Source organism: Talpa europaea (genome assembly GCF_964194135.1).
Source record: "Talpa europaea genome assembly, chromosome: 13".
In the NCBI taxonomy this organism is placed as follows: Eukaryota; Metazoa; Chordata; class Mammalia; order Eulipotyphla; family Talpidae; genus Talpa; species Talpa europaea.
The window spans coordinates 69230752-69256496 of NC_140080.1; the positions used below are offsets into that span (position 1 = coordinate 69230752).

At 39.7% G+C, this 25745-nt stretch overlaps 1 protein-coding gene across 2 annotated transcripts in view; it reads left to right on the forward strand.

The window, feature by feature from the left end:
- The window catches only part of ASXL3 (ASXL transcriptional regulator 3), a gene marked incomplete at both ends in the record, with an annotated part of 161696 nt that extends 141903 nt beyond the window's left edge, over window positions 1–19793 (forward strand). For both annotated transcript variants that reach the window (XM_084252382.1, XM_084252383.1), the window contains 4 exons: window positions 4454–4550; window positions 6363–6468; window positions 10996–12946; window positions 16086–19793. In XM_084252382.1, the coding sequence (XP_084108508.1) occupies window positions 4454–4550; window positions 6363–6468; window positions 10996–12946; window positions 16086–19793 (5862 nt within the window). The remainder of the gene's footprint in view (window positions 1–4453; window positions 4551–6362; window positions 6469–10995; window positions 12947–16085) is intronic.
- Window positions 19794–25745: the final 5952 nt, after the last annotated feature.

The following is a 25745-nucleotide window of genomic DNA, read 5'->3' on the forward strand; positions in this document are numbered from 1 at the left end:
AAGTATTGTCCCTTTGATCATAATGTAGTGACCGTTGGGATCCCTTTTTATTTTTTTGAGTTTGAAATCTGTTTTATCTGATATAAATATAGCTGTTCCTGCTTTCTTTTTTGGTCCATTTGCTTGTAGGATTGTTTTCCATCCTTTAACTTTGAGTCTATTTTTGTCTTTTGTAGCTAAATGTGTTTCCTGGAGACAGCAAAAGGTTGGGCTTTGTTTCTTAATCCAGGCTGCAACTCTGTGTCTTTTTATTGAAGAGTTTAGTCCATTTACATTTAGGGTTAATATTGATATGTTAGCATCTGTATTTGCCATTGTGTTTGTCTTTCCTTTGATTTTATTTATTCTTTTAATATCTTTTTTTTTTTCCTTGCCTTCTTTCGTTGTTATTCGTCCCTTTGAGGTTCTGGCTTTAGGATTCCTTGTATTATTTTTTGGAGTGGGGGTTTATTGGTAATGAAGTTCCATAGTTTCTGTTTGTTTGGGAAGGTCCTTATTCTTTCTTCATAGAGGAAGGAGAGCTTTGCGGGATAGAGTATTCTTGGTTGACATCTGTTTTCTTGGAGTCTGTTGACTATGTCCTTCCACTCTCTCCTTGCCCGTAGTGTTTCTTCAGAGAAGTCTGATGTCAGCCTGATTGGTTTTCCTTTGAATGTTATTTGTTTCTTCCCTCTTGTCAGCTTCATTATTTTTTCCTTGTCCTGGATTCTTGGGAGCTTCACTATTATGTGTCTTGCTGTATTTTTCCTTTCGTCATGGAAGCTTGGTGTTCTTCTTGCTTCTTGTATATCAATTTTCAGCTCCTTCTTCACATTTGGGAAGTTCTCAATTATCTCCTGGAATATTTTCTCTGTTCCTACATCTCTCTCCTCTCCTTCTGGTATTCCTATAACTCTTATATTTCCTTTCCTCATGGTGTCAGATAGTTCCCGAAGTCTTTCTTCGTTCTTTTTCCTTCTTACTTCTCTTTCCTTTTTCTGTTTTGGTTCTTTTTATTTCTGTGTCTTCAAGAGAACTTATTCGTTCTTCCATTTCATCTATTCTGCTTTCATTGCTTTTCCCAGAGTTCTTTAGTTCTTCCATTAATTCTTTGATCTCCTGCATTTCTTTTACTTCCCCCTTTAGGGACTCAATTTCGTTCTTCTGATCGTTGATTATTTTTCCCTTATCATTGTTTTCCTTTATGAGTTCTGTCATTTTTTTAATCATGGCAATTTTAAATTCTCTTTCTGGAAGGCTCAGAAGTTCTTCCAAGTTACTGTCATTGCAATCTGGGGGCTGGTTTTCTTTTTGTGGTGTGCTTCTTCCCTGAGGAGTTGCTATGTTGCGTTTGGTTCTTCTACTCCCTACTGTCTGTTTTCTAATTTGCCATATGCGTTGGGACACTGTGTTGCTGGGACTGGCCGGCATCTTGGGTGAGCTTCTCTGCTCCCCTCTGGCTCCTCCGGGAGCCATCTGTCAGTTTCAAGCAGTCTTTACTGAAGAAAGGTCCCTGTTCTAAAATGCCGATGTGGGGACACACTCCTCTGTGCTCCTGGTCTGCCCCGGCGGTGGGTTCCCTCTCCCCCTCTGGGCTTGGACTGCAGGCCAGAGGTGTTCTGGTGTGGGCGAACTTCCCCGGCTCACCTCTGGCTCCTAAGGGAGCCTTCTGCAGGCAGTCTTTGCTGAAGAAATGTCCCTGTTGTTAAATGGCGATGCGGGACACACTCCCTGCATGCCCAGTCTCAGGCACACTCTTCTGCACGCCTGTTCTGCCCCAGCTTTGGGTACTCGCTCCCCCTGTGGGCTCAGACTACTGGTCACAGGGGCCCGGCGTGGGCTAACTTCCCAGCTGGCCACTGGCTCCTCCAGGAGCCTCTGCTGGTTTCAAGTCGCTAGGTGGCGCCAGAGATCTCTCCTAGAGCCCTTGGGGAGCTGGTTTTTTTTTTTTCTTTCTTTTTCTTTTCTTTTCACCCCGTGGGACAGGAAACAGAGCGGGAATGGTAGGGTAAACCTCAACGGCTTTGTGGTGCTGTGTATGCCTTGTGCCCCACCGTCGTGGAGAACCCATGCCCTGAATTTTGTGCTCCAGATCTCAGTTCCAAAGCCCTCAGGTCCAGGATGTGGGCTGTAGCCCAGTTCAGTGTCCACAGAATGGCGTCTTTTGCACCCCGCTCCCGTGCCTGGGTGCCTGGTTCCTGGATACTCAGTGAGGGACTTTCACCTCAGTGAGGGTCTTCCCGCGTGTCTCCCTGTAAGCCTAGGTCGCAGGCGCGGGGACCTGGGCAGCCGCGATCCCAATCCGCGTTTGCTTTTCAACCACGCTGCTTTTCCGCAAGATCCCGATCCGGATCCGCATTTGCTTTTCCAGCCCTCCGCTTTTCCGTGCAAGCTTACCTGGCAGCCCGGGGCTGTGTGCTGGTCCTGGCCTCCTCCTGGGGGGCGGGGTCTCTGTTTAATGGCGCCCGGAGCTCACCGCTGCGGGGAATCCTGCAGGGTTCTCCCCAGCTCCCGTTCACGGGGTGTGGTGGCTGCAATAGTTCCTTGCCACTCACAGTCCCGCTTGCTGCGTCGTTTGTTCTTGTTGGTCGTTTTAGTTTTTTTTTTTTTTTTTTTCCCCTCCTCTCTGCTGGTCGGAGAGTGCCGACTCTGTGGGTGGGGGAGGGGAGCAGGGTTCTGTGCTTCCCTCCCTTCTAGTCCTCTTTTATGGCAACTTTCTTCTTTGGGCAGTTTGCTGGCGTCACCCGTTTATCTTCCGTGTCCCAGTTCTCACTGGGAACTGCCGCTTTTCCTCCCTATTAACTTTTTTTAATGGGAGATCTTACTCGCAGCGTCTCCTCGCCGCCATGTTGCTCTGCCCTCCCCTATTTTTGTACTTCTTAATTCCCCTTCACCTAATACTTGACATTGTTTAACTTTTTGGTATATTTTATTTTTACTTCTCAACTAAACAAGAAACCTGTCAAAGGCAACATTCCGCTCCCTTTTGTCATCTATTCCCACTGCCAGCAGCAGTGTACATGCACTAGAAGAGGCGGTAAGTGATTAGAGAGTTAAACGCATTCAATCTGATGATGCTTACCTGAATCTTTTCTATGCATGATTTTTTAAAGAGTATGTTTGAGGGAACACATTAGAGGTATAGATTTGCACACACACGCACACACACACTCACACATAGAGATTTATTTTATTTTTATTGAAGTACTAATCTTTTACTTCCTTGCTAGTGTTTTGACAGGATAGGATTTTGACTCCCAGTGTAGTCACCATAGCCTTCCCATCACCGAAGTGCCCATAGTCCTCCACCAACTCCATTATATATTTAAACTTTGCTGTATTCCTGGGGGGTTTTTGTTTGTTTATGCTGTTGTTATACATTCAATGAGGTGAGAAGAGTAGAAGGAGGGATATGTATAATAATTTGGGTGTATTTGTTTTCATAAATTGTAGTGGTTTTTGTTGCCTAAATCTCAGACAACAAAAGATTCCAAGCTTTCAGACTGAATTTTTTTAGCCTTCACAAATTCTAGAAAATTTAATCAACAAAACTTACTCTGAAGGGGCCTTCCCGGTGGCGCAATGGTTGAGTGCTGGGTTGCGAAGCTGCCCGCAGCCTCTGCAGCGCCAGTTCGATCCCCGGCTGCTCCCCGGCCACCAGAGGAGGGTCCCACATGGCGCGCAGACCTCTCCTGCCGCCCGCTGCTCCCCTCAGCAGTGTACTTCGGTCCTTCTGCCTGCTCTGCTCCCCGCTCTGGCTCTGGTGAATTCTCTCACCCTCCTGCGCTTCTGACTGTACCCAGTGCTAGTATAAATAAATGAATGAATGAATGAATAAATAAATAAATAAATAAATCTTTAAAAAAAACCTTACTCTGAAGATTTAAAAGTGTTCAGTTTTAATTTGTTACCATTTAAGGGGCAGTAAAATGATGAACATACTTTTTGGGTTTTTTTAAAGATTTATTTTATTTTTTGCATACAAGAACTGGGGTGTATACCAGAGGTATGGAAGGAGTATATGGGGAGTGGTGAGTGTACACACCAGAGACAGAGTGGGCAGTGGAACAGGTGGATTGACTGAAATACACTGCTGAGGGGAGCAGCAGGCGAGTCAGGAGAGGTCTGCTGTGTCATGTGGGTAGCTCCCTGGCAGTGGATCAAGCTCGTGCTGCAGTGGCTGCTCATAGCTTCATAGTGCTGACTTGACCCCTACCAATAGCAGAAATGGCGTATAAAAGTTGATGTATTTTGTCATTAAAATAGACATTGCCAACATTGCAGTTTTTATACTGGGAGATTCATCTTTTGTTGGTTTCCTTTTCTTTCTTCTCTCTCTCCCCCTCCTCCTTCTTGTTTTCTGTCTTTCTCTCTCATACACACATACACACCACTCAGTTTTCACATCTTTCTTTCATAGTTTTACTTTGAATTTTTCTTGATGGAATCTTGTTTTTGTCGGCTTATTTCTTAGATGGGAAGTGATGGAATTTTACGCCTCAGTACATCGGCTCTAAATAATGAATTCTTTGCATATGCAGCACAAGGATGGAAACAGAGACTGGCAGAAGGTAAATTTCTATTTTCCATTATTATTTGACATATTTGAGCATACATGCTACTGAGATTTGCACCTTTCTCTGATTCCAAGTCTTTTTCCTACCACTGAAGAGTATTTTAATTTCATAAAAGTTCACACCCTCTTCCAAATAACTTCACTAATTCTTTTATTATATGGGTTTTTGATATCTGATATTTTTAAAGAAAGTGTGATGTTATCTGGGACATAATTAAAACATTTTGATACAACAGTATTTTCTTTGGAATGTCCTTTGAATTACACTATTGTATGTGTTGTATATTAATATCCTGGAGCTTAAAGAATCATCTTTTAATGCATTCTGACCCTGAAACCACATTGTCTTTCTTTTTGATACAAAATTTCTTGAGAGACTAAATACCCAGTAGTATCACAGTTTTACTCCCTCACCTCCTCAGGTTGGTATAGTTGAATGTGACTATGCACAACTGAAATAACCCCTACTACGAGAACACCTATGGTTTTCTAATGGCAGAATCTAGTTTGTTCTTCTCATCCTTACATTCCATGTTCCTTCTCCATGTTCCATTTGCTTTATACCCCATTCATTTAGAAATCATCTATTTTATAAAGATAGACATCCATAATACACTTTTAATTATTTCCAGGACTACATTTTGACAGTCATTTCTAAGCCCCTTTGAAGAGCTCTTCTTCCATCTGATGTGAAATGTTGATGTCTCCTCACTTTCTCCCCTGAAACTTTCTTCTGTAACTATATGTATTCTCTGAGCAACTTCACTCAGCATCTTGGTTTCATACAGAGAACTTCCAATCTAGCTCTTATTCCTCTTCCTAGTTATTTATATTAATATTCTATCCTAAATGTGTAGCAGTTTCACTAGCTCATATCAAGCACCTTTAAACCAGAATTTCAACATCTACTATTTATTCTACCTTCTCTCTTTCTGTTAATGTCACCACTGTTACATACATCCTCGCTCTAAAATCTTGATGATAGTTTTGATCCTCCTCCTCCTTCCCACATTCATTTGGTCAAGAGCTGGTAATTGTGCCATGAATCAGAATCCTCTACACAATGCCCCCAGCTACTGGCCAGACTGTAGTCTCCATCTCTCACCTATGCTATTCAGTAGCCTGCTATCTGGAGTCCTCCAGTTTCTTCACTCTGTTTCTGAGCTGCTTATGTGGCCATATGTCTCCTTCCTTGACCACCAGCACCTTCTTCAGTCTCTTCTAGGAAGAAATCAAAACTCTAAAACCTGCACTGGGTAATTGGCTTTGCTCTAGAGTTCCCATTTCATTCCATACCATGCTGTACTCTTACCAGCCACTCAAAAGACAAAAAAATACATATTCATATCTCTGTGCTTGTGATTTAATGATATTCTACACTCTTGATCATCCCTCAAAAAGTAATTCAACAATCAGTTCTTAACATGTGGTTTTTCCTAATCAATTTAGGCAGAACTAAGTGCTTTTCCTTCTGTGGTTTTACTACCTTTATTCTTATGACTACAAAGGATGTTAAATTATAGTCAGTGGTGTTCCTTTTCTTCCACCAGGTTGACTTCAGTATGGGCAGTCAATATACACTTTGTATTTGCAAGTCCTACCTTGAAGTACACTTGCTAAATGTCTTAGAGATCCTCTATCACTAAGTCACGTTTTGAGGGATGTTTACAGAAAGAAGCTGTAGAATATTTTCAGTAATCTCTTACTTTTCAATGTCCATAAAAGTTTACCAAAAAAATAGTTTTTTTTTAATAATTGGCAAAAGGTAATGACCACTTTTACTCAATTTATAATGTTGTCTTTCTAGGAGAATTTACTCCAGAAATGCAATTGCGAATAAGGCAAGAAATTGAGAAGGAAAAGAAAACGGAACCTTGGAAAGAAAAATTCTTTGAAAGGTTTTATGGAGAAAAGTAAGTACTAGAACATTTTTTCCTCATTTCTCTTAGAAGGAAATGAAAATGTAATTCTCTGCTTCACATAGCACACTCATATGCTGTAAAACTTAATAAGCATATGATAAAAGGCAATAGTCCCTCAGTGTAAGAAATTGCAGGTAAAATTATAGTGGCATATCAGCACTTAAATTTTAAAAAATGCATTTCAAGGGTTTATAACTTGTCCATGAAAATTCATTTTTGACTGAAAATAGCACATGAAATCCAATAGAAGTCATTTTTGGCTTTCTTAACTGGATCTTCATAAAAATCTCCTGCTTTTTTATCCTAGTACTTTCATTAATGAATACTTCAGAGATAAGTAGTTTTAGACACATATTCTCACATTTTCAAAATATGTTGACTGTGCACATACATTTGCTTAGTCCTTGATTTTTGGGAGAAGCTGCAAAATTATTACCCTCTATCTATGTTCTCCTTCAGGTGTAGCCTGATTGTAACATTTTCTTTTCACTTTTTATGTGTGTTTTTTTTTTTTAAATAATACCAGCCACACATAAATTTGGTAGTGACTGAACTCCACTGAAAATGGTTTCTCCTTTGCCCTGCAGTTAACAGTCACATATTGTATTTGGCAGGATTAGGTTTCCATAGGCCATCCATCCCTAAGAAAGAGGGAGGGACTTGAAGGCTGAAAATTGGTCTTTTCAGTAGGTCTTTCTTCATAGTAGAGCATTTATACTCTAACTGCCAGATACATAATTGATGCTTGAGTATAACTGTCGTGTATAGAAGATGCTGAGGTTGTTATAGGTAAAAAAAAAATCTGTACCATTGATCCAATTTCACAAACTTTCACCCATTAATGAAGAAAACCATGCAAGGAAGCTCGCATGAATGCTCCTCATGAAAAGGGATCACATTATTGATTAACAACCTGCTTTCTGAGAGTAAACCAGCCTTTGGTGTATCTCCCTAACTAGAGGTAGTTTCCATTAGAAAGGAAGGCTGAAGTTTAATGGCTATCCCAGGATTCCTGGGTACATGTACATATTTCAGGAAAATGAAAAAGGGGAAGTTACTATATTTTCTCAAAAGCTAAAGATGTTATATATATTTATATATAGTTGTGAGCAGAATTAACTCAAATCTGGTTGCATCAAAATCCTCACTGAAGCTTTTAAAATAGAGGTAAATTTCTGGGATCCACCCTAGGCACACTGAGAATTTCCAGTTGAATGTATTATTGGACACTTTCCAGGTGAAGTTGATGCCCAACAGGACTAAGAACCATGAAGAATGACACTGAAGATCATTCAGGAGGCTTCTCTCACCCTTTGCTGACAAAAGGGATGTTGGGAACAGTTTAAGTAATGACATAAGCATAACCAAATTAGTTACCCCCAAAGCACCGGTTCCTAACTGATCCCAACACCAGTCTCTTTGGCTGTGTGCTGGGTTCTTTTTTGAATTAATTCAACATTATTTACCTAACCTTTCCTCTATGATGAACACTGGAGAAGATGCCAGAGGTACAGTCATTTATAGGGCTTCCTAGACTCTGCCTGCAGAGAGCTCACATTCTAGAGACCGTGCATTACATAGAGCGCCTCTTGATTCAGTACATAACCATTGAATATGCTCTGGCTCTGATAGATTTCTAGGAAGTGTGCAAACATTATTTCAGATGGGCACCATTGTTATTCTTATATTTTAAAACAGTTTGGGAAACTGAGGGGCAATGAAACTGAGTTCCCAAGTTTTATACATGGTTTGGTTCATTAACTTGCTTGGGGTCTTAATCCAGCAAATCCTCCTCAGAAAAATTCATACATACACATGCACTCTCAATTTTTACATGAATTTGTGGGCTTCACAGACTCCCTAGCATACCAAGTTCAGGGCTTCTGCCTGGAAGATGACAATTACAGTATTGTGACTACACTTCCCATCACCATCACCTAGTTCTGGATACAAATGGTTCTTTCACTCGGTCCTTTTCTTTCTGTAAGTAGAATTATCAATAGAATTTTTGTCCCCTTAGGGCATTGGGCTTCTTACTTGTTTTGATTTATCTTTGATTATATTTTGGATGTCATATGTATTTTGAATGCTTCATTGGCTTCTAATTTTGTTACTTTTGGATTATCTACATTCCTCCAGTAGGTACAGGATGTTTCTTAGCATCAGATAATTCATTCAGATCGACACTGTGTGACTCTTTTTTGCTCTAAGTTTCTCAAGAATGTTGCCATCCAACTTGCCTCTAATTAAGATATGTCTGACTTAGTTTTCTGGCCTTTGTTTGAAATCTTTGCCTTTATTGACTTACTCTGCATATAATATAGCACTGTTCTATGTTCAGTTTAGTTATTTAGAGATCGCCCTTATATATGCTAACTCAGAGTTATACGAGTTGATCTGTTTATTTGTGATCTAGACTTTGGAGTTCAGGATTTCCTATGCATTGTAAGTGATGTACTGTTAGCATCTTCCTTCTGTGCTTTTTGTCATCTTAGATGTATTTTCCCATAAAAATAAAATATTGACATCATCATATTTTATACATTGCTGTTTGCTATGATATATAATATACATATATATTTAACTGCATTAAATATATTTAATAATACCCTTATTAACTGTCAGAAATTTGACTGCTAGTGGATAGATTGTTGTATGTTCTACATCTAACCAAGTACTAGTGGTACCTCCACTTGACCTAACCCAAAGTATCAGCTAGCTAATTGTTTTGCTTTAAATTTATCTGTAAATTAGTTACTCTGCTTCTCTACTAATAGTATAGTTATAAATGATAGCTTAGTTTGAACCCATCTTAGGGAAAGTAGAAAGAAAAAAGACTAGGTGTGAAGGGCCTCCCTGGTGGCACAGCGGTTGAGCACTGGATTGCGTCTGCAGCACCGATTTGATCCCTGGCTGCTCCCTAGCCACTGGAGGAGGGTCCCACATGGCACGCAGACCTCTCTTGCCGCCCGCTGCTCCCCTCAGCAGTGTACTTCGGTCCTTCTGCCTGCTCTGCTCCCCGCTCTGGCTCTGGTGAATTCTCTCACCCTCCCGTGCTTCTGACTGTACCCAGGGCTTGTATAAATAAATAAAAAAATAAATCTTTAAAAAAGAAGAAAAAAGACTAGGTGTGAAGGCAGTACCTTCTTATCTTCCCAGAGCTTTCTGAATTTTGGTAAAGAAGACCACAATCAAATATCTAAAAAGTTTGCTCAATTTTACTTCCCTTTCATTTTGAAGATTTAATTTAAGTGAAAGGCTGAAGTAGATTCCACCGAGGATTTTTCCTGCATTGATACTATTATATCCATATTTCTTCATTCAAATGTGTTTCCTTCTCAGGAATAATCTTTTTTCTGCTTATCTTTGTAATTGACAGTACTCTAATTTAATTTAGAACAACATAATTTTCTACTATCTAGTGCTGATTTTATAACTTGCTATTACAAGAAATAGTGATTTATAGTATCTTTGATATAATCCTGATTAATTTTGCTTTGTTACCTAAACATTTATTTCTTGATAGTCGTTGCTATTTTTAATGGAATATTTTTACAGTAAGAGATCTACATGAAAGAATTTACATTTTCTTCACACAAATGTAATCTAGTAGAATCAATTTGATAACCCCAAATGTGTTTTGTTATTCTTTTTTCTAAAGATTTATTTATTTATGCATACAAGAACTGGGATACATGCCAGAGGTGTGGGGGGGGTGTGTGTGAAAGGATTCACTAGAGAGATTGGGAAGCAGAACAGGCAGCTCTACTGAAATACACTGCTGAAGAGAGCAGCGGGTGAGACAGGAGAGGTCTGCTGTGCCATGTGGGTTGCTCCCTGGCTGGCTGGGGATCAAACTCTTGCTGCAGTGGCTGCTGATAGCTTGGTAGCACTGTCTTTTACCCCTGAGCCACCAGGGAGGCCCTATTTTGTTATTCTTTAGTGAAATTTCCATATTACGTTAGACACCTAGATACCAAAATAAGGAGATTGAGTAAAATGTCTTATATTTCTTTAAGAGAATTTGGAAGTCATTGGAAATCATTTAAATTTTAAGGTTTTACAACATATCCACCTTCCACTGATCTTAATTATTTGGTCATGTTGCATCCTCTGAAGACTGTGTAATTTTCTGTATTGACGTCTTTCTACTTTTTGACTTTCAAAGTTATGTCTTATACATTATTTTGCTTTTCTGTCCATATTTTCTAATCTTTTACAATTTGTAACTATCTTATTCCTTTTACTAATACCTAGTAAGGTTCATATTTCCTTGAATATAGAATAAAACTCTATTCCTTTTTTAACCAGAAGTCAATTTTATCTTAGTATAAAAGCAATGGAAAACTAACTCCTCATAATCTAGTTTACATAAACTAAGCTTGATTTACACAAACCAAGTGACTATAAAATTAATTTGCTGCATTTGCGTCTACTGGGCACTTTGCAAGAGATTCAGGTTGTGTCCCACATTATTTGTGATTCAACAATAATTAAAAAATTCTAATTTCTCTTCAGGTTGGGCATGTCAAGAGAGGAATCTATAAAGCTTACTTCTGGACCAAACAATGATGGAGCTGAAAGTAGTTCCTCATGTGGGACGTCTGGGCTTCCAGGTCTTTCTGTACAGACTCCCTTGGAAGAACAACACCCAAAAGGCATGAAAAATCCAGCTTCTCCAGAGCCTGATTTCTGTGCCACACTTTGTCCTATGGTAGAAGTAGGTAAAGATGTAATGGTAGAATCAGAATCAGAGGATATCTTGATCTCTGAAGAATCTGTAATTCAGGAGGAAATTGCAGAAGAGGTAGAGACTAGTATCTGTGAATGCCAGGATGAAAATCATAAGACAATCCCTGAATTTTCTGAGGGGTCTGAAAGTCCTGCCAACTCTCATGAAGAACCCTCAATTGCACCTCCTGAAGATAATTTGGAATCCTGTGTTATAATGAATGATGTTTTAGAAACTTTGCCTCATATTGAAGTTAAGGTAGAAGAGAAATCAGAACCTCCCCAGGAAGAAATGTCAGTTGTTATCAATCAGCTGGAAGTATGTGACTCTTTTACTCCTTCCACTTCGTCTGTAACTCATGTCAGTGACACAGAACATAAGGAGCCAGAAACTACAGTAGAGACCAGTACTCCAAAAATAAAACCAGGGTCATCTTCTTTAGAAGAACAGTTTCCAAATGAAGGAATTGCTGTAGATATGGAGCTACAGAGTGATCCTGATGAACATCTTTCTGAAAATGCTTGCATCTCGGAAACTTCCTTCTCTTCCGAGAGCCCAGCAGGAGCTTGTACCAGTCTGACATCCCCAGGAGGGGAAACCCAATCCACTTCAGAAGAATCATGTACTCCAGCCTCCCTTGAGACAACATTTTGTTCTGAGGTGTCCAGCACTGATAATACAGACAAATATAATCAGAGAAACCCCACTGATGAAAACCTTCATGTTTCTTTGATGTCAGAAATATCTCCAATATCTACTTCCCCTGAAATATCAGAAGCATCTTTAATGTCCAATTTACCTTTAACATCTGAAGCATCCCCAGTTTCAAATTTACCTTTAACATCAGAAACATCACCCATGTCTGATTTACCTTTGACATCAGAAACCTCTTCAGTGTCTTCCATGCTTCTCACAGCTGAGACCACATTTGTATCCAGTTTGCCACTTCCTTCAGAAACATCTCCAATTTCCAATTCTTCCATGAATGAAAGAATGGTACATCAACAAAGAAAGTCACCGTCCATATCTGAAGAACCACTCTCGCCACAGAAAGAGGAATCTTCTCTCCCTTCCAAATCCCTTGGAGAGAGCCTTCACTCTCAGCAAAAGACTATATCAAACACTCCTGAAGTTATCAAGATGGGTTCTTCCAATACTGAGGCATTTCCATCTGAAGAATTACACAATAAGACCCTGAGTCAGCAGTCTTGTAAATCACATGTTGAAACTGAGAACTCTTACCCTGCTTCAATTGCAGAACTTCCTTCAATGGAAATGATAAAAGTTAAAAACCATAATGTCCTACAACGAACAGACAAGAAAGGGGTGTCCTCACCATTGGAATTATCTGTGTTTACTGAGGAGACAGAAAGTAAGGGAAGTGAGCTTCCATCAGTCAAATTACAGGATAAGCAATATGTTCCACCAGTGGATAAGCCTTCATTTTCAGAAGGCTCTAGGAATAAAACACATAAGCAAGGGAGCTCACAGAATCGATTGGACACCTCACATAATACCAAGTCTTCAGAGCCCTCCAAGTCACCCGATGGCATAAGAAATGAAAATAGAGAATCTGAAATATCAAAGAGGAAAACTGCAGAGCAGCACAGCTTTGGAATTTGTAAAGAAAAGAGGGCTAGGATAGAAGATGATCAGTCAGCCCGAAACTCATCATCCGGCAGCCCACCCGAGAAAGAACAGCCTCCAAGAGAGGAGCCCAGGGTTCCACCCCTCAAGGTATGGTATTTAAAAAAAAGGCAAACCTATAAATAGGCTTTTCCTACTGAGATATTTAGTTTAAAGAAAAATCAATGTTTTGTTTCCCTTCCAGGTTTTATGTACCCATTTATAATTTAAGATTCCCAGTACCCAGTCTGCCATTCAGTTATTATTTCTAAGCCCCTGCTTTGAACTCAAATGTTAAGTTAAAGTATTCATTTTACATTTATTAATATATATTTGGACGTCAAAATTTAAAGAAAAAGAATGGGAGAGGGAGCGCAGGACCTCTCCTTTGCTTGAGGATCCCAAGGTATAAGCAGAGACATACATTAACTAGGGAAAATTTGAAAGATAATTCAGTGGCCTATAAAAGTTCTTTAGGACTAGGAAAGAGGTAGTCAGAAGCCAGAGATATACTCTAAAGAGATGAAGCTTCTTACTATTCCTTCATTTCCCCACAGGTAGTGAACACCAGCATTTCCTAGCACAGAGGGCCTGATTTATAGAAAATCCTCATTAAATATAACGCCAATTATTCAATGAAATGGTATTATGAACTCTGAAGGAAAGTACTGTAGATATATATAGATATAAAAATCCAATTTTTTTTATTTTCGAGAGTGAAGAAGTACATATTTAGCTTCACACATAGGGAAGCCTATATACAAACATCCTATTTATATGTTTTCTTTTGATCCCAGGTAGATTTGTAGTCTCAGCAAACAAACCTTTCATATGAATTGGCTTTGCCTAGGTAAATATGAAGAAAAGGTAAATTGAAAAGAAACTATCTGTTCAGTTTTTTTTTTTAAATCTACCAGTGAAATTTATATTTAGTTGTGCTTTTATCTCAGTCCATTTATATTGTCCTACAATAAAATGGATTAATTCATCATAGGGTTGATCCAGAATAATAAACTTACTCAAGCTTTGTTTTTTCTTAATCTCTTCATTTTTTCTCTGCCCTGACATCTACTTCATATGTGAATCATGATGTCTTCAAGGTTGACATTTGAGTGTGGTTTTAGTTACTCTGTTTAATAAAGCAATCCCTACGAATAAGATTCTAGAGACGTAAAAGATAAATATCAAGTTCCAATTAAAAACCTCCGATGCATTTTAATTTCTAAAGCAATTAAAAGAAAAATACAAACATACTTTTTCATAGGCTATATTTCTAACAATACCAGTCAGATTTTTTTTTGTCAGAAGCTTCTTTTCTAAGTGATAGAGAATTTATTCACACTAGCCAAGATAGGGCATCAGCTTACATGTCCATTGACAGATGAATTAGATAAAGAGACTATGGAATATATGCTCAATGGAATGCCACTCAGCTATTTAAAAAGATGGAATAGTGGCTTTGGGACAAGATGGATATATCTTGAGGTGATTATCCAAAGTGATGTAAGTTAGAAAGTAAAAGACAGTTGCCAGTTGGTTTCACTTATTTGTGAAATATAAATAGGCAATGGAAAACCCTGACAAAGCACAACAAAATAACTCTTAAGTTCTGTGAAAAATATAGTTGTGCTCCGACAGCAGGGGTAGGAAGGAGGGAGGGAAGGCAGACATTCCAGTGGCACCAGGAACATTTGGTGGAGAATGAGTGAAGCATGTGTGCATGTTGAGGTGTGAAATTGTTCTCCCCAAATTATATAGTTATGTGAACAAATGGCATATCAATAAAATTCCATTGAAAAATAAAATTAGGTGGACACGGTCAGCACACTAATATTCAGCCTTGAGGTCTTAAATATATCTAGGCTTAATTTTATTTTAAATGATTTTATGTTTAGACAAAGGGAAATGTTTAAATAAAAACTTGAATGCCTTCTCTAAATGCACATTTTTTTGAACCTTTGGTTTAAAAGGGAGATGTCACAAGCAGCTTGAAAATGAATAGTAAGAGAATTCAGAAAGGTAATTCTGTCTACCAGTGTCCTAAAGCATAAGTCCAAATTGATAATTTTCTATAAATGCCCAGATATTTGAGTATACATGCATTGAGAAGAAACAAGTTTCCAAGGAAAAACTTTTTCTAAAGGGTAGGGACAGGGAGGGATAAGCAAAATATTTACCAACAGCAACAAATGAGGAAAACAGAGACTCTTGTCATTCACTAGTTATGTGATCCCAGGGAAGTCCATCTTCTAGGATCCATCTTATAGTTTAATCTCTCTAAGAATGTTCTCGATGACCAGCATACCCAGGCATTGTTCTGGGATGTTATTTGCTGGGACTTGTGCCTCATGAATTGTTGATCACTCCAAGAGTCTCTTAATTGGCATAGGTAAATGAACAGTGTGGGTTGGGATATTTATAAAATTTAACAAGTCATGGATTATTGATACCAAAAGAAATTGCCAACCCATACTTGTTATTAGAGGCAGAAAACCAGAGTTGCCCTTATTTCATGAAAACATGTTGACAATAAAATCCCTCTGGAAAGCAGAGCACTCACGAATATAGTTTTATTCCTTCTTTACAACAACTCTGGGAAGAAAAAGGCCAGAAATAACATTTTACAACTGAGTTTACAAACTTGTATTGTATGCTTATGACATACGTATAAAACAGCATTCTGGGTGGTAGGGAAGTATATAAAAACCATAGAGATTCTGGCTCAGGGAAGTTATCGGAAAAACTGAATTACAGAGATTTAGCTAGACTGACAAAGTTCCAGAATGAGAATGCTAGTCTCCTGACCTCTTGGCTAGCACAACTTCCTTGTGTCAAATTAAGACAGATAAACTCAAGTAGATTTAAGGTCCCATCTCTTCACTCAGCAAGGAAGGTAATTTAAAATCTAAGTATCTTTAAGTCTTTTGAGCTCACCTCATTTCAAATGAGCATGGATTTTGTTTCCATTTATATGAGGCACTATGAAGATGCTTCATTTCCATGCCAAATGAAGTCACTCATTGATGTTTTTAGAGATTAAAAATAGAAATTTAAAAATTAATTTTCATATCCATGCTGCATTTATTGTCACCTTATACCCTCAAGACCCATGCAGGGATTTTAGGTGTAGTTGATTCCACACTATGAGCAAATACAGCTTCCTTCTCCAGAGACTTTCATCCTCCCATTCCACATGCCTCCTGTGATCATGTATGAAATGCTTCATCTTTTCATTCTCTCCTTCCTATAGATCCAGCTTTCCAAAATTGGGCCACCTTTTATTATCAAGAGTCAACCCATCTCCAAACCAGAGTCCCGAGCATCCCCTAGCACATCTGTCAGTGGTGGGAGGAACACAGGAGCAAGGACCCTGGCAGATATCAAGGCTCGAGCCCAGCAAGCAAGGGCCCAACGGGAGGCGGCAGCAGCGGCTGCTGTAGCTGCTGCAGCGAGCATCGTTTCTGGTGCCATGGGGAGCCCAGGAGAGGGTGGAAAGGCAAGGACCTTGGCACATATCAAAGAGCAGACAAAAGCCAAGCTCTTTGCAAAGCATCAAGCCCGAGCCCACCTTTTCCAGAACACTAAAGAGTCCCGATTGCCTCCGCTCAGTTCAAAGGAAGGGCCTCCAAGCTTAGAAGTATCTTCAACTCCTGAAACAAAAGTTGAAGGCTCAACTGGTGTCATCATTGCCAATCCAAACTGTCGATCTCCTACCAACAAGTCCATGCACCTCCGGGAGACCACCACTGTATTTCAGCAATCTCTTAATCCAGCTAAACTTCCAGAAACTGCCACTGATTTATCTGTGCATAGTTCTGACGAAACTATACCTGTGTCACATTTATCTGAGAAAATTATTTCATCTACCTCTTCTGAAAATAGCAGTGTGCCCATGCTTTTTAATAAAAATTCTGTCCCTGTGTCTGTTTGCAGCACTGCTATGTCGGGAGCAATTAAAGAACATCCCTTTGTGAGTTCTGTTGATAAATCCTCTGTTCTGATGTCTGTTGACAGTGCAAACACTACAATTTCTGCTTGTAATATAAGCATGTTAAAAACCATCCAGGGAACTGACACTCCATGCATAGCCATTATACCAAAATGTATTGAAAGCACTCCTATTCCCACCACTACAGAGGGCTCCAGTGTGTCGAACTCCATGGACGACAAGCAGTTGCTCATGTCAAGCAGCAGTGCCAGTAACTTAGTCTCCAGTCAGTACACCTCTGTGCCAACTCCCTCCGTCGGAAATAACTTGCCAAACCATCTCTCTACTAGCTCTGTCTTGATTCCCCCAACAGGAATTAACAGATTTCCTTCCGAGAAGATAACCATGCCCAAGAGTGAGGAGCAGGCCTCAGCATCCATGGGCACCACTGTGAGAGCAGCACTCAGCTGCAGGGATTCCGTCACCGTCACAGACACTCTGGTTGCACGCCCACCCATGGCAATGTTTACTGGAAGCATGCTAACAATAAACTCTTACGATAGTCCTCCCAAGTTAAGTGCTGAAAGCTTGGACAAAAATTCAGGGCCTCGCAACAGGGTGGACAATTCTGGGAAACCTCAGCAACCTCCCGGGGGCTTTGCACCAGCAGCCATAAATAGATCGATTCCTTGTAAAGTCATCGTTGACCACAGCGCCACGCTGACCTCCACTTTATCTCTGACAGTCTCCATTGAAAGTGCAGAAGCCAGCGTGGACCTCCAGAGCCGATCGGTGAGGACAGAAGCGCCCATACAGCCCATGGCATGTCCTCAGGTATCTGTCATTAGCAGGCCTGAGCCGGTTGTAAGTGAAGGCGTTGATCATGGTTCTGGTTTCATTGCTGTTTCTGCAGCAAAACAAGACTGTAAAACGATGCAGGCCACCTGCACCAGTCTCCGGGAAGTACCCCTTGTTGTTCCAGACAAATTAAATGAGGGGACTGCCCCTAGCAATAGCTTTGCTGAGCAGGCATGTGTCCCAACCACTTTCAAAAGTGAAGCAGACACAACCTGTAGCAATCAGTATAATCCAGGCAACCGGATTTGCTGGAATGATGAAGGGGTGAGGACCACAGGACAGCCTCTGGTCAGTCACTCGAGTTCAAGTAAACAGAAAGAATATCTAGAGCAGAGCTGTCCAAAGGCTATCAAAACCGAACATGCCAGCTACTCACACATGTCAGAACTTCATCCCAGGAATCTGATAACAAACGTCACTCTTCCTGTGAAATCCGAACCTCATGATGTGGACAAGGGCTTCAGAATGGACACTGAAGACTTCCCTGGCCCTGAGCTGCCTCCACCAGCTGCAGAGGCAGCCCCCAGTGTGCAGCAGACACCAAATGTGAAGGCTCCCACCTCTGGTCCGATGGAAGAGGCCATTTCCTTGGCTACAGACAACCTGAAAAGAGTCTCCAATGCAGGGAGCTCAAGCTGTCGTCTGTCCTCAGTGGAGGCTAACAATCCACTGGTGACACAGTTGCTGCAGGGCAACCTGCCTTTGGAAAAAGTGTTGCCACAGCCCAGGCTGGGAGCCAAACTCGAAATTAACAGGCTTCCTCTGCCTCTTCAAACTACCTCAGTGGGCAAAATAGCACCAGAGAGGAACATGGTTGAAATGCCTTCCAGCTCTCCAAATCCAGAAGGAAAGGGCTACTTGGCAGGGACTCTTGCACCCTTACAAATGAGAAAGAGAGAAAACCACCCTAAAAAGAGAGTAGCCCGGACTGTGGGGGAACACACTCAAGTGAAATGTGAACCAGGGAAATTGTTGGTGGACTCAGATGTTAAAGGGGTGCCTTGTGTCATCAACTCCGGCATGAATCAGCTGGGACATGGCCAACCATTTAAGCAAGAGTGGCTGAACAAGCACGCCATGCAGAACAGAATTGTTCACAGCCCTGAGGTCAAACAGCAGAAGCGACTGCTGCCCTCCTGTAGCTTCCAGCAGAACCTGTTTCACATTGACAAGAATGGTGGCTTCCACCCTGATGCTGGTACCTCACACAGACAGCAGTTTTACCAAATGCCTATGGCAGCCAGGGGCCCTATTCCTACTGCAGCTCTGTTGCAGGCCTCTGCCAAGACCCCAGTGGGCTGTAACGCATTTGCCTTCAATAGGCATCTTGAACAAAAGGGATTGGGAGAAGTCGGTCTCTCTTCAGCACCTCACCAGCTAAGGCTAAGCAACATGCTGTCCCCCAGTATACCCATTAAAGAAGGTGATGACGTGGGAGGGGCTGCACACCCAATGCCAAACAAAGCACTAGTGCATCCTCCACCCCCACCACCTCCTCCCCCTCCACCCTTGGCTTTGCCCCCACCTCCCCCACCACCACCTCCACTACCTCCACCTCTTCCTAATGCAGAAGTCCCGTCCGATCAAAAACAACCGCCAGTTACCATGGAAACCACTAAGCGACTTAGTTGGCCACAGTCCACGGGCATATGTAGCAATATAAAATCGGAACCTCTTTCTTTTGAGGAAGGTTTAAGCAGCAGCTGTGAACTGGGCATGAAACAAGTTTCCTATGACCAGAATGAAATGAAAGAACAGTTAAAAGCATTTGCGCTAAAAAATGCAGATTTCTCTTCCTATTTGCTTTCTGAGCCACAAAAGCCTTTTACCCAATTAGCTGCTCAGAAAATGCAGGTGCAGCAACAACAGCAGCTCTGTGGAAATTATCCAACAATACACTTTGGTAGCACGAGCTTCAAAAGGGCAGCATCTGCAATTGAAAAGTCTATTGGGATTTTGGGAAGTGGCTCCAACCCTGCCACCGGCTTGCCTGGTCAGAACGCTCAGATGCCCGTCCAGAACTTTGCCGACAGCAGCAATGCGGATGAATTGGAACTGAAATGCTCTTGCCGGCTGAAAGCCATGATTGTGTGCAAAGGCTGTGGGGCCTTCTGCCACGATGACTGCATAGGTCCTTCAAAACTCTGTGTAGCTTGCCTGGTTGTGCGATAGGAGCTGAATGCAAGATGCAGTATCCCTTTTCAACATGGAAAAGCCAAACGGCATCAGCTGCAACAAATTGAATAACTCGGTGGTTTATAGCACGCTAATTTATTTTACTTTGGAACAGATTATCTTTTCTCTGTGGGATTATTATTTTCTTGCATTTCTCAGAAAAGGGAGATTGCATCTCAATTGAGTGGCTCACCAGCATGTTTTTTGCATACTTAGTTGCCGTTTCCAGCTTGGAAAATTTCTGTCCAAGGATATACAGTTCGCTAGCCCGTTCATCTTTTTTTAATCCAGGTGTAGGTAGGAAAGGACATTTTAATGACTTACTGCTAATCAAAATGAGGAGTGCTAGAAAGAGAATGGCAAAAGGGACCTAAGGTGGTTATGCGATCTTCTGCAAGTTGACTCTAACACAAAGGACCTACGGTCACCACAGTGATTAAATTGTATTTGGAGAGGGGAATCTGATTTAAATACGATTCCTCATATTTACTCGTCACAAAAGATGCATTAAAGGAGGCATGCCATTAATTAACCTCACTGTCCTTTTTCCCTTTCCTCCCATTTTTTCTCTTTCCAGAGGCTGGCAAAATTTCTAGGTCTGCCTTGGACATTGTACACACACTGTACTGAAATTGCAGTGTGAGCCTCTTGCCCAGTAATCTGGTCTGAGCGCTTTGACACCTGATATTGTTAAGATCCATTGGCCAGCAGAGAGCCACTGGCCTGGCAAATTGCAGAACTTCATGTGTGGCTTTTAAGAGCAAGTATGAAAAAAAAAAGCCCCCAAATCAAAAGCAGGCAAGTAAAAGGCTTGTATGCCAATGCATAAACGGGTTGATAATAGAAATTGTAGTCCATTCTCTTCACTAATGCAATTTGGGGGGAAATAATTGTAGTCCTTTATTGGTGACATTGCATTCTGGCTTCCAGTTCAGCAGAGTATGGACACCTCTTCCTTAAAGTGTCATTGCTGACAAAAAGGAACTACAGAAAGCTGAAGTGCGGACATTTTCCTCAACATATTTTTCCATGATTCATGATCTATATATCATTATATTTGACTCTGAAATAGTCATTATTTTAAAAATCTTCCTGGGTATTGCATGTCTTCCTGCCCCTCAGGTGAATTTAGGACATTCTTCATATTTGGGGGAATAGAACTGTTTCTGAAAAAGGGATACTGCATCTTACAAATATCGTCAGTGTTTATCCTGTAAAGTCTGAGTGTGGAGTATTTGAGCTGCATTTCCAGATACTTTGGCCAACCTCATGCCAGAGCAAAGTTGCCCTTCAGAAGGCTCTGTTCCCCAAGGCAAAGTGAAAAGCACATCCTCATTGTGGAAGATGAAAGACAACAGAACCCACGCCCATTTAACTTCAGATTACAGAGCACAAAATGTGGTTTGCCATTAATCCACTGATTCATGGTGGCTGGAGAACTAAAAAAAGGGGGGAGGGAAATCATCCACATCCAGGGTAAGAATGACAGATATTTTCACATGGGATTATCCTAATCAATGTACACTTTTAACATTCCCTTAAAATATGTCTTAAACATAAACTGGAATGAGCAGGAAATACATTCCTGGAAACCACATGATTTTTGATAGTAATCAACCATGGTATGTTGTTTTTCTCCATATTATTGTGATGCTGCCAAATTTCTTTAAGTGATGGACATGTCATTTTTTAAAACACATTACAGATAATGAAAGATTATCTTAAAAAAGGAAAGAAAAGCAAGGAAGGGCCAGCTTCTGTGGCCACAATTTGGTGCTTCAGTACAGTCACTTCTGTTCTTCACATTAAAATGATCAAAATAAATGACTAAGAAAATTAGCAATGCACTTAACCAGCCCTTCTTTCCCAAGGATGCAGCCTACGCCCAGCGGATCCTTGGTTCACTCTGTGCCGGGTTGTGATTGGGTGGAGTACTAGCCCGTTGTGTCTGTCTGGTCTGCTTCGCTCTGATATCATCTTGGTTCAGAAGATCATGTTTTTATCTCACAGAGGGACACCCCTAAAATACAGACACTTGTATGCCAACTCCTTCCAGATTTAGTTGCCGCTATACCAGTGTCAGATACTGTCTACACCAGCAGTTTCAAAACTACCATATTAGTAACTGACACTGTGTTGAAAGAAACTCTTGTCTACAGAACTTTTGCACTCTGTATATGAGGTACAATTAAGGCAGATGTGCTGTTGAGCTCACTAACACTTCCATCATTTGGAACCTGCAATTTGCTTACTGGGAATAAAGAAAAGTGTCCTTCTGCATGTTTTGATTTTTCACCTATGTAGGTTTGGAGAATCAGTTCTTGATTATGCATGGATTCTAGCACCCAGGTCCAAAGAGCATAATTTTTCTGTACCCCTTTTTTTTCTTGCCCCAGTTTAAATTCCTAATGTTTGCATATAATACTGAAAAATTCCTATCTTTGGGCTAAAATATGGAAAGAAAGAAAAATTCAGAAGTAAAATATGGGTGGGCTGATTTACAATGGCCGCTTAATTTATATACACAAAACCATTAAGTTTGCATTGGATGAGTAGGTTCTAAGTTTCCTGATTTTCACAGGTGTCGGCCTATGTGCAAAAGGTGTTTGTTATTTACTACATAGTCACTGTGGTGTAATGTGCAAATTTTAGTGTGTGCATTATCCTGATTATTGGACACTCTGTTATCCCTATCAGGAATAGAACTTGCACATGTAACATGTAATTTTTTTGTTGTTGTTATCACAAAGGATGTATTTCCCTAAGTAGCACTTTTGGAGCAGGGGAAGGAAGAAAACTGCTATTCCCTAACCCCCTCCTATGATATGATATGCATATGCCTGAGGTGTGTAAAGACATTTAGGTAGTTAATGGGCATGTTAATAAGAACGTTCTGATGCAAATTCATTTTCAAAATGAAAATGTTTCTCCTTCCCCAAAGTGAGAATAGCAGAACTGTCGGTGAACTGAGCACCATAGTTATATATATTTCCCTGCTAAGGTCTAGTTTGAAGAAAAAAACTTGAAAACAAACCTATGAGGTTGAGCCTGGTTGCTATAAAGACTTTGTGGTGGTGTGTGTTTTGGGGATGAGCTATAGAAGGTTTAGTTGGCGTCTAGACCTTGCGTATTCTTTCTTATTCAAAATAAACACAGAAACAAATGGTTTGGTGCATTTGGTGCTTCATAATATAGTCAAGAGTAAGAATACATGATGCTGCAGCCCCATTTCATTTACAAACACTCGCACAGTTTCAAAGGAGGAAGTTCCTGTGGCCTTGGTTTCCCAGCTCCCGCTTGGTCTGGTGAAGTCCCGGGTCACAGAAGCTGAAGCCGAGCTTAGGGTTGCATCGTCTCTCTGGTGTGGAGGCCGGCACCGCACTAGCTGCCTGGCGGGTGTGACCCCGCCGAACATACAGAGCTCAGAGTCACTGTCCATCTGTGTTTCCAGAGAACAATGTGAAGAGTCCTAGGAAAGGAACTCAGCAGACTGTCAGGGGCCTATGTAGCCAAAATGTCACTGAATAGAAAAACCTTGTCGTCTTCAGTCCTCATGCTTTGTCACTGTAAAGCGAACAAAAAGCATTTTTACTATAATTTAAAGGAGCTGCTTTTTTATAGCACATACTATTTCGCTTTGTACTATATTTGATAGTAGCAGAATAATTTAGACTGTAGAGAAACTTTGTTGTATTTGTACTGTTCATGAATGTTTCAAAGAAAGTGCTTTACTTGGTTGCCATAATTTTCTTGTACTGCTGTATTTTTTCCCCCTGCTTCATGGAATCTTAATCTAATTCATATTTTCAGTACCTTTTTTTTAAAATGTGTTTGTGTATTTTTTTTTTTTGGTCAGTATTCTGAATGTTTACATCTGTTTGACATTAGCCATTTAATGCCTTTTTTAAAGGTGGTATTACTCCTACAGTATAACAGCAAAATGTGAAATCAACCCAAACATAACATGCATGACAAACACAGATTGGGGGCAAAGACCCTGAACGTACATAGACATTTTATATCAGCATACAGAAAAATAAAACCCTCCTTCAGTCCTCTACCAAAGAATATATTCTTCCCACAGGAAAAACTCAGAAAAGGTGTGTAAAATCCTCAGAAGGGGGAGCAGTTGATTCAGTGAGACTGCTACAATTTAATACTGTTATGCTTGCTTTGATACCTGACTAAATGTGACTGAGTGCAACAAGCATTGAAAAAATTTTTAGACAGTGTTTTGTTTAGAATTCAGGGATCATGCATTCTTTAATGGTGCTGTTTGTTTTTTATTTCTTCTTTTCTATAAAGAAAAAAAGTGTTGCCTACAAAAGTGACTGCTCACAATACCATAAGTTAAATGAAATGAAATGTTTGTCTCTTCATGTTTCTGTTTTTCCCTTTCTCAAAGTAACAATTTGGGTTTCAATATTAAAATATGCTGGAGAAAATAAAGAAATTAAACATCAAATGGTTGTCATTTTTTATGAAATAGGTAAATATATATACATGACATACAAATAAGTACTCTGAAATTTTTAATTATGGAAAAATATTTAGGGAAAACATGCTATACTATTAGATTAGCTGTGCTGCCTTTTGGTATGGTGAATTGTCAATGTGCAATTGCTGAAACAGTAAAAACCCAAAACAAATCTTTTGATTAACCATATGAATATTCTTATTTAAAAATTTATTTGGACCTTACTGTTTTCACAAAGATCTTGTGAATTCTTTATAACAAAAAATTCAGGTAAAAAATCATTACTGCCATATCTAATTTTAATTTTCAAAATGAATATACTTTCAAATTCTTTATTAACAGTTTTTATTGTTAGTTCTTATCTTGCATTAAATATTACAGCTGCGACTATTTGAATAAAATGCTCTGAACCATTAGAACAAAATTGTCAAAGTTATATTTACATTGGTCTAAAAATAACCTTATTTTTACAGTAAGATGAATCAGAGAACATTAAAATCTGACTTCAACTGTTTTTATGGAAAGTGCGGTCTTTAGCCACCAGATGGCGAAAGAGGATATTTACTTTTGGAAGAAACAAAACATGCTTCTTACTCCTCCCAAAACACAAATGATTATAATAATGGAAGTCCAACTTATACAAGTAAGTCAGTGGAAAATAAATACTTCTAAGTTTCATTAAATTATTTTCACTGCAGTGATGACTTTCTCTTATGTTGTATTTTTTAAATGTTTACAAAATGGTTTCTTTTATGTAGAGTTGCATAATTTTTGTTTTCACTGCATTATTCAATAGACATCTATAGTTTTATGTTTTAATTCATACTAAGTGGGTATAATTATACAATTATATATAACTATTCCATTATTCATAATAGTCTTATTAAAGTGGCCTAATTTGAGTAACGATCACTCTTAGAATCTAAAGTACTTATTTGTATCCATCATAGTTCTTATATATAAGAAAAACAGTTTTATCCAGTGATTCATCTGTTTTCATATAGTTTCTTCAATGTAATCGAAGGTAGTTACATATTTCAGAATCTTGCCAGGGCAGTGTTTATTCAGGCTTCATTCTGCAGACACAATTGAACAGAAATCCTAGAAAGTGTTTTTCATAAAATAATTTGAAAATTTTATTACAGGTTATTTAGACTTAATATTTTAAGTTCAGAACATAGACATTTATCCATATAATATACAGAAATTGAAACTTGGATTACACCAATGTTCACAGATAACCTGGATGTCTACATTAAGCAGTGATCCTAGGTCTCCTCAATACTAAAGTTCTTGCATAACTCATAGGATCAGCTATTTCCAAAGGTTCAATGAGAATTAAAGGTAACTTCTCCTGTAAATGATTAAAATAAATTACTTTTGCTTTACCTATGTTATTGGATTTCTAATAAAAGTTGGATTATTTATTCACTAAACTAGATATTGAAAGTATCATGTATCATTTCATCTAG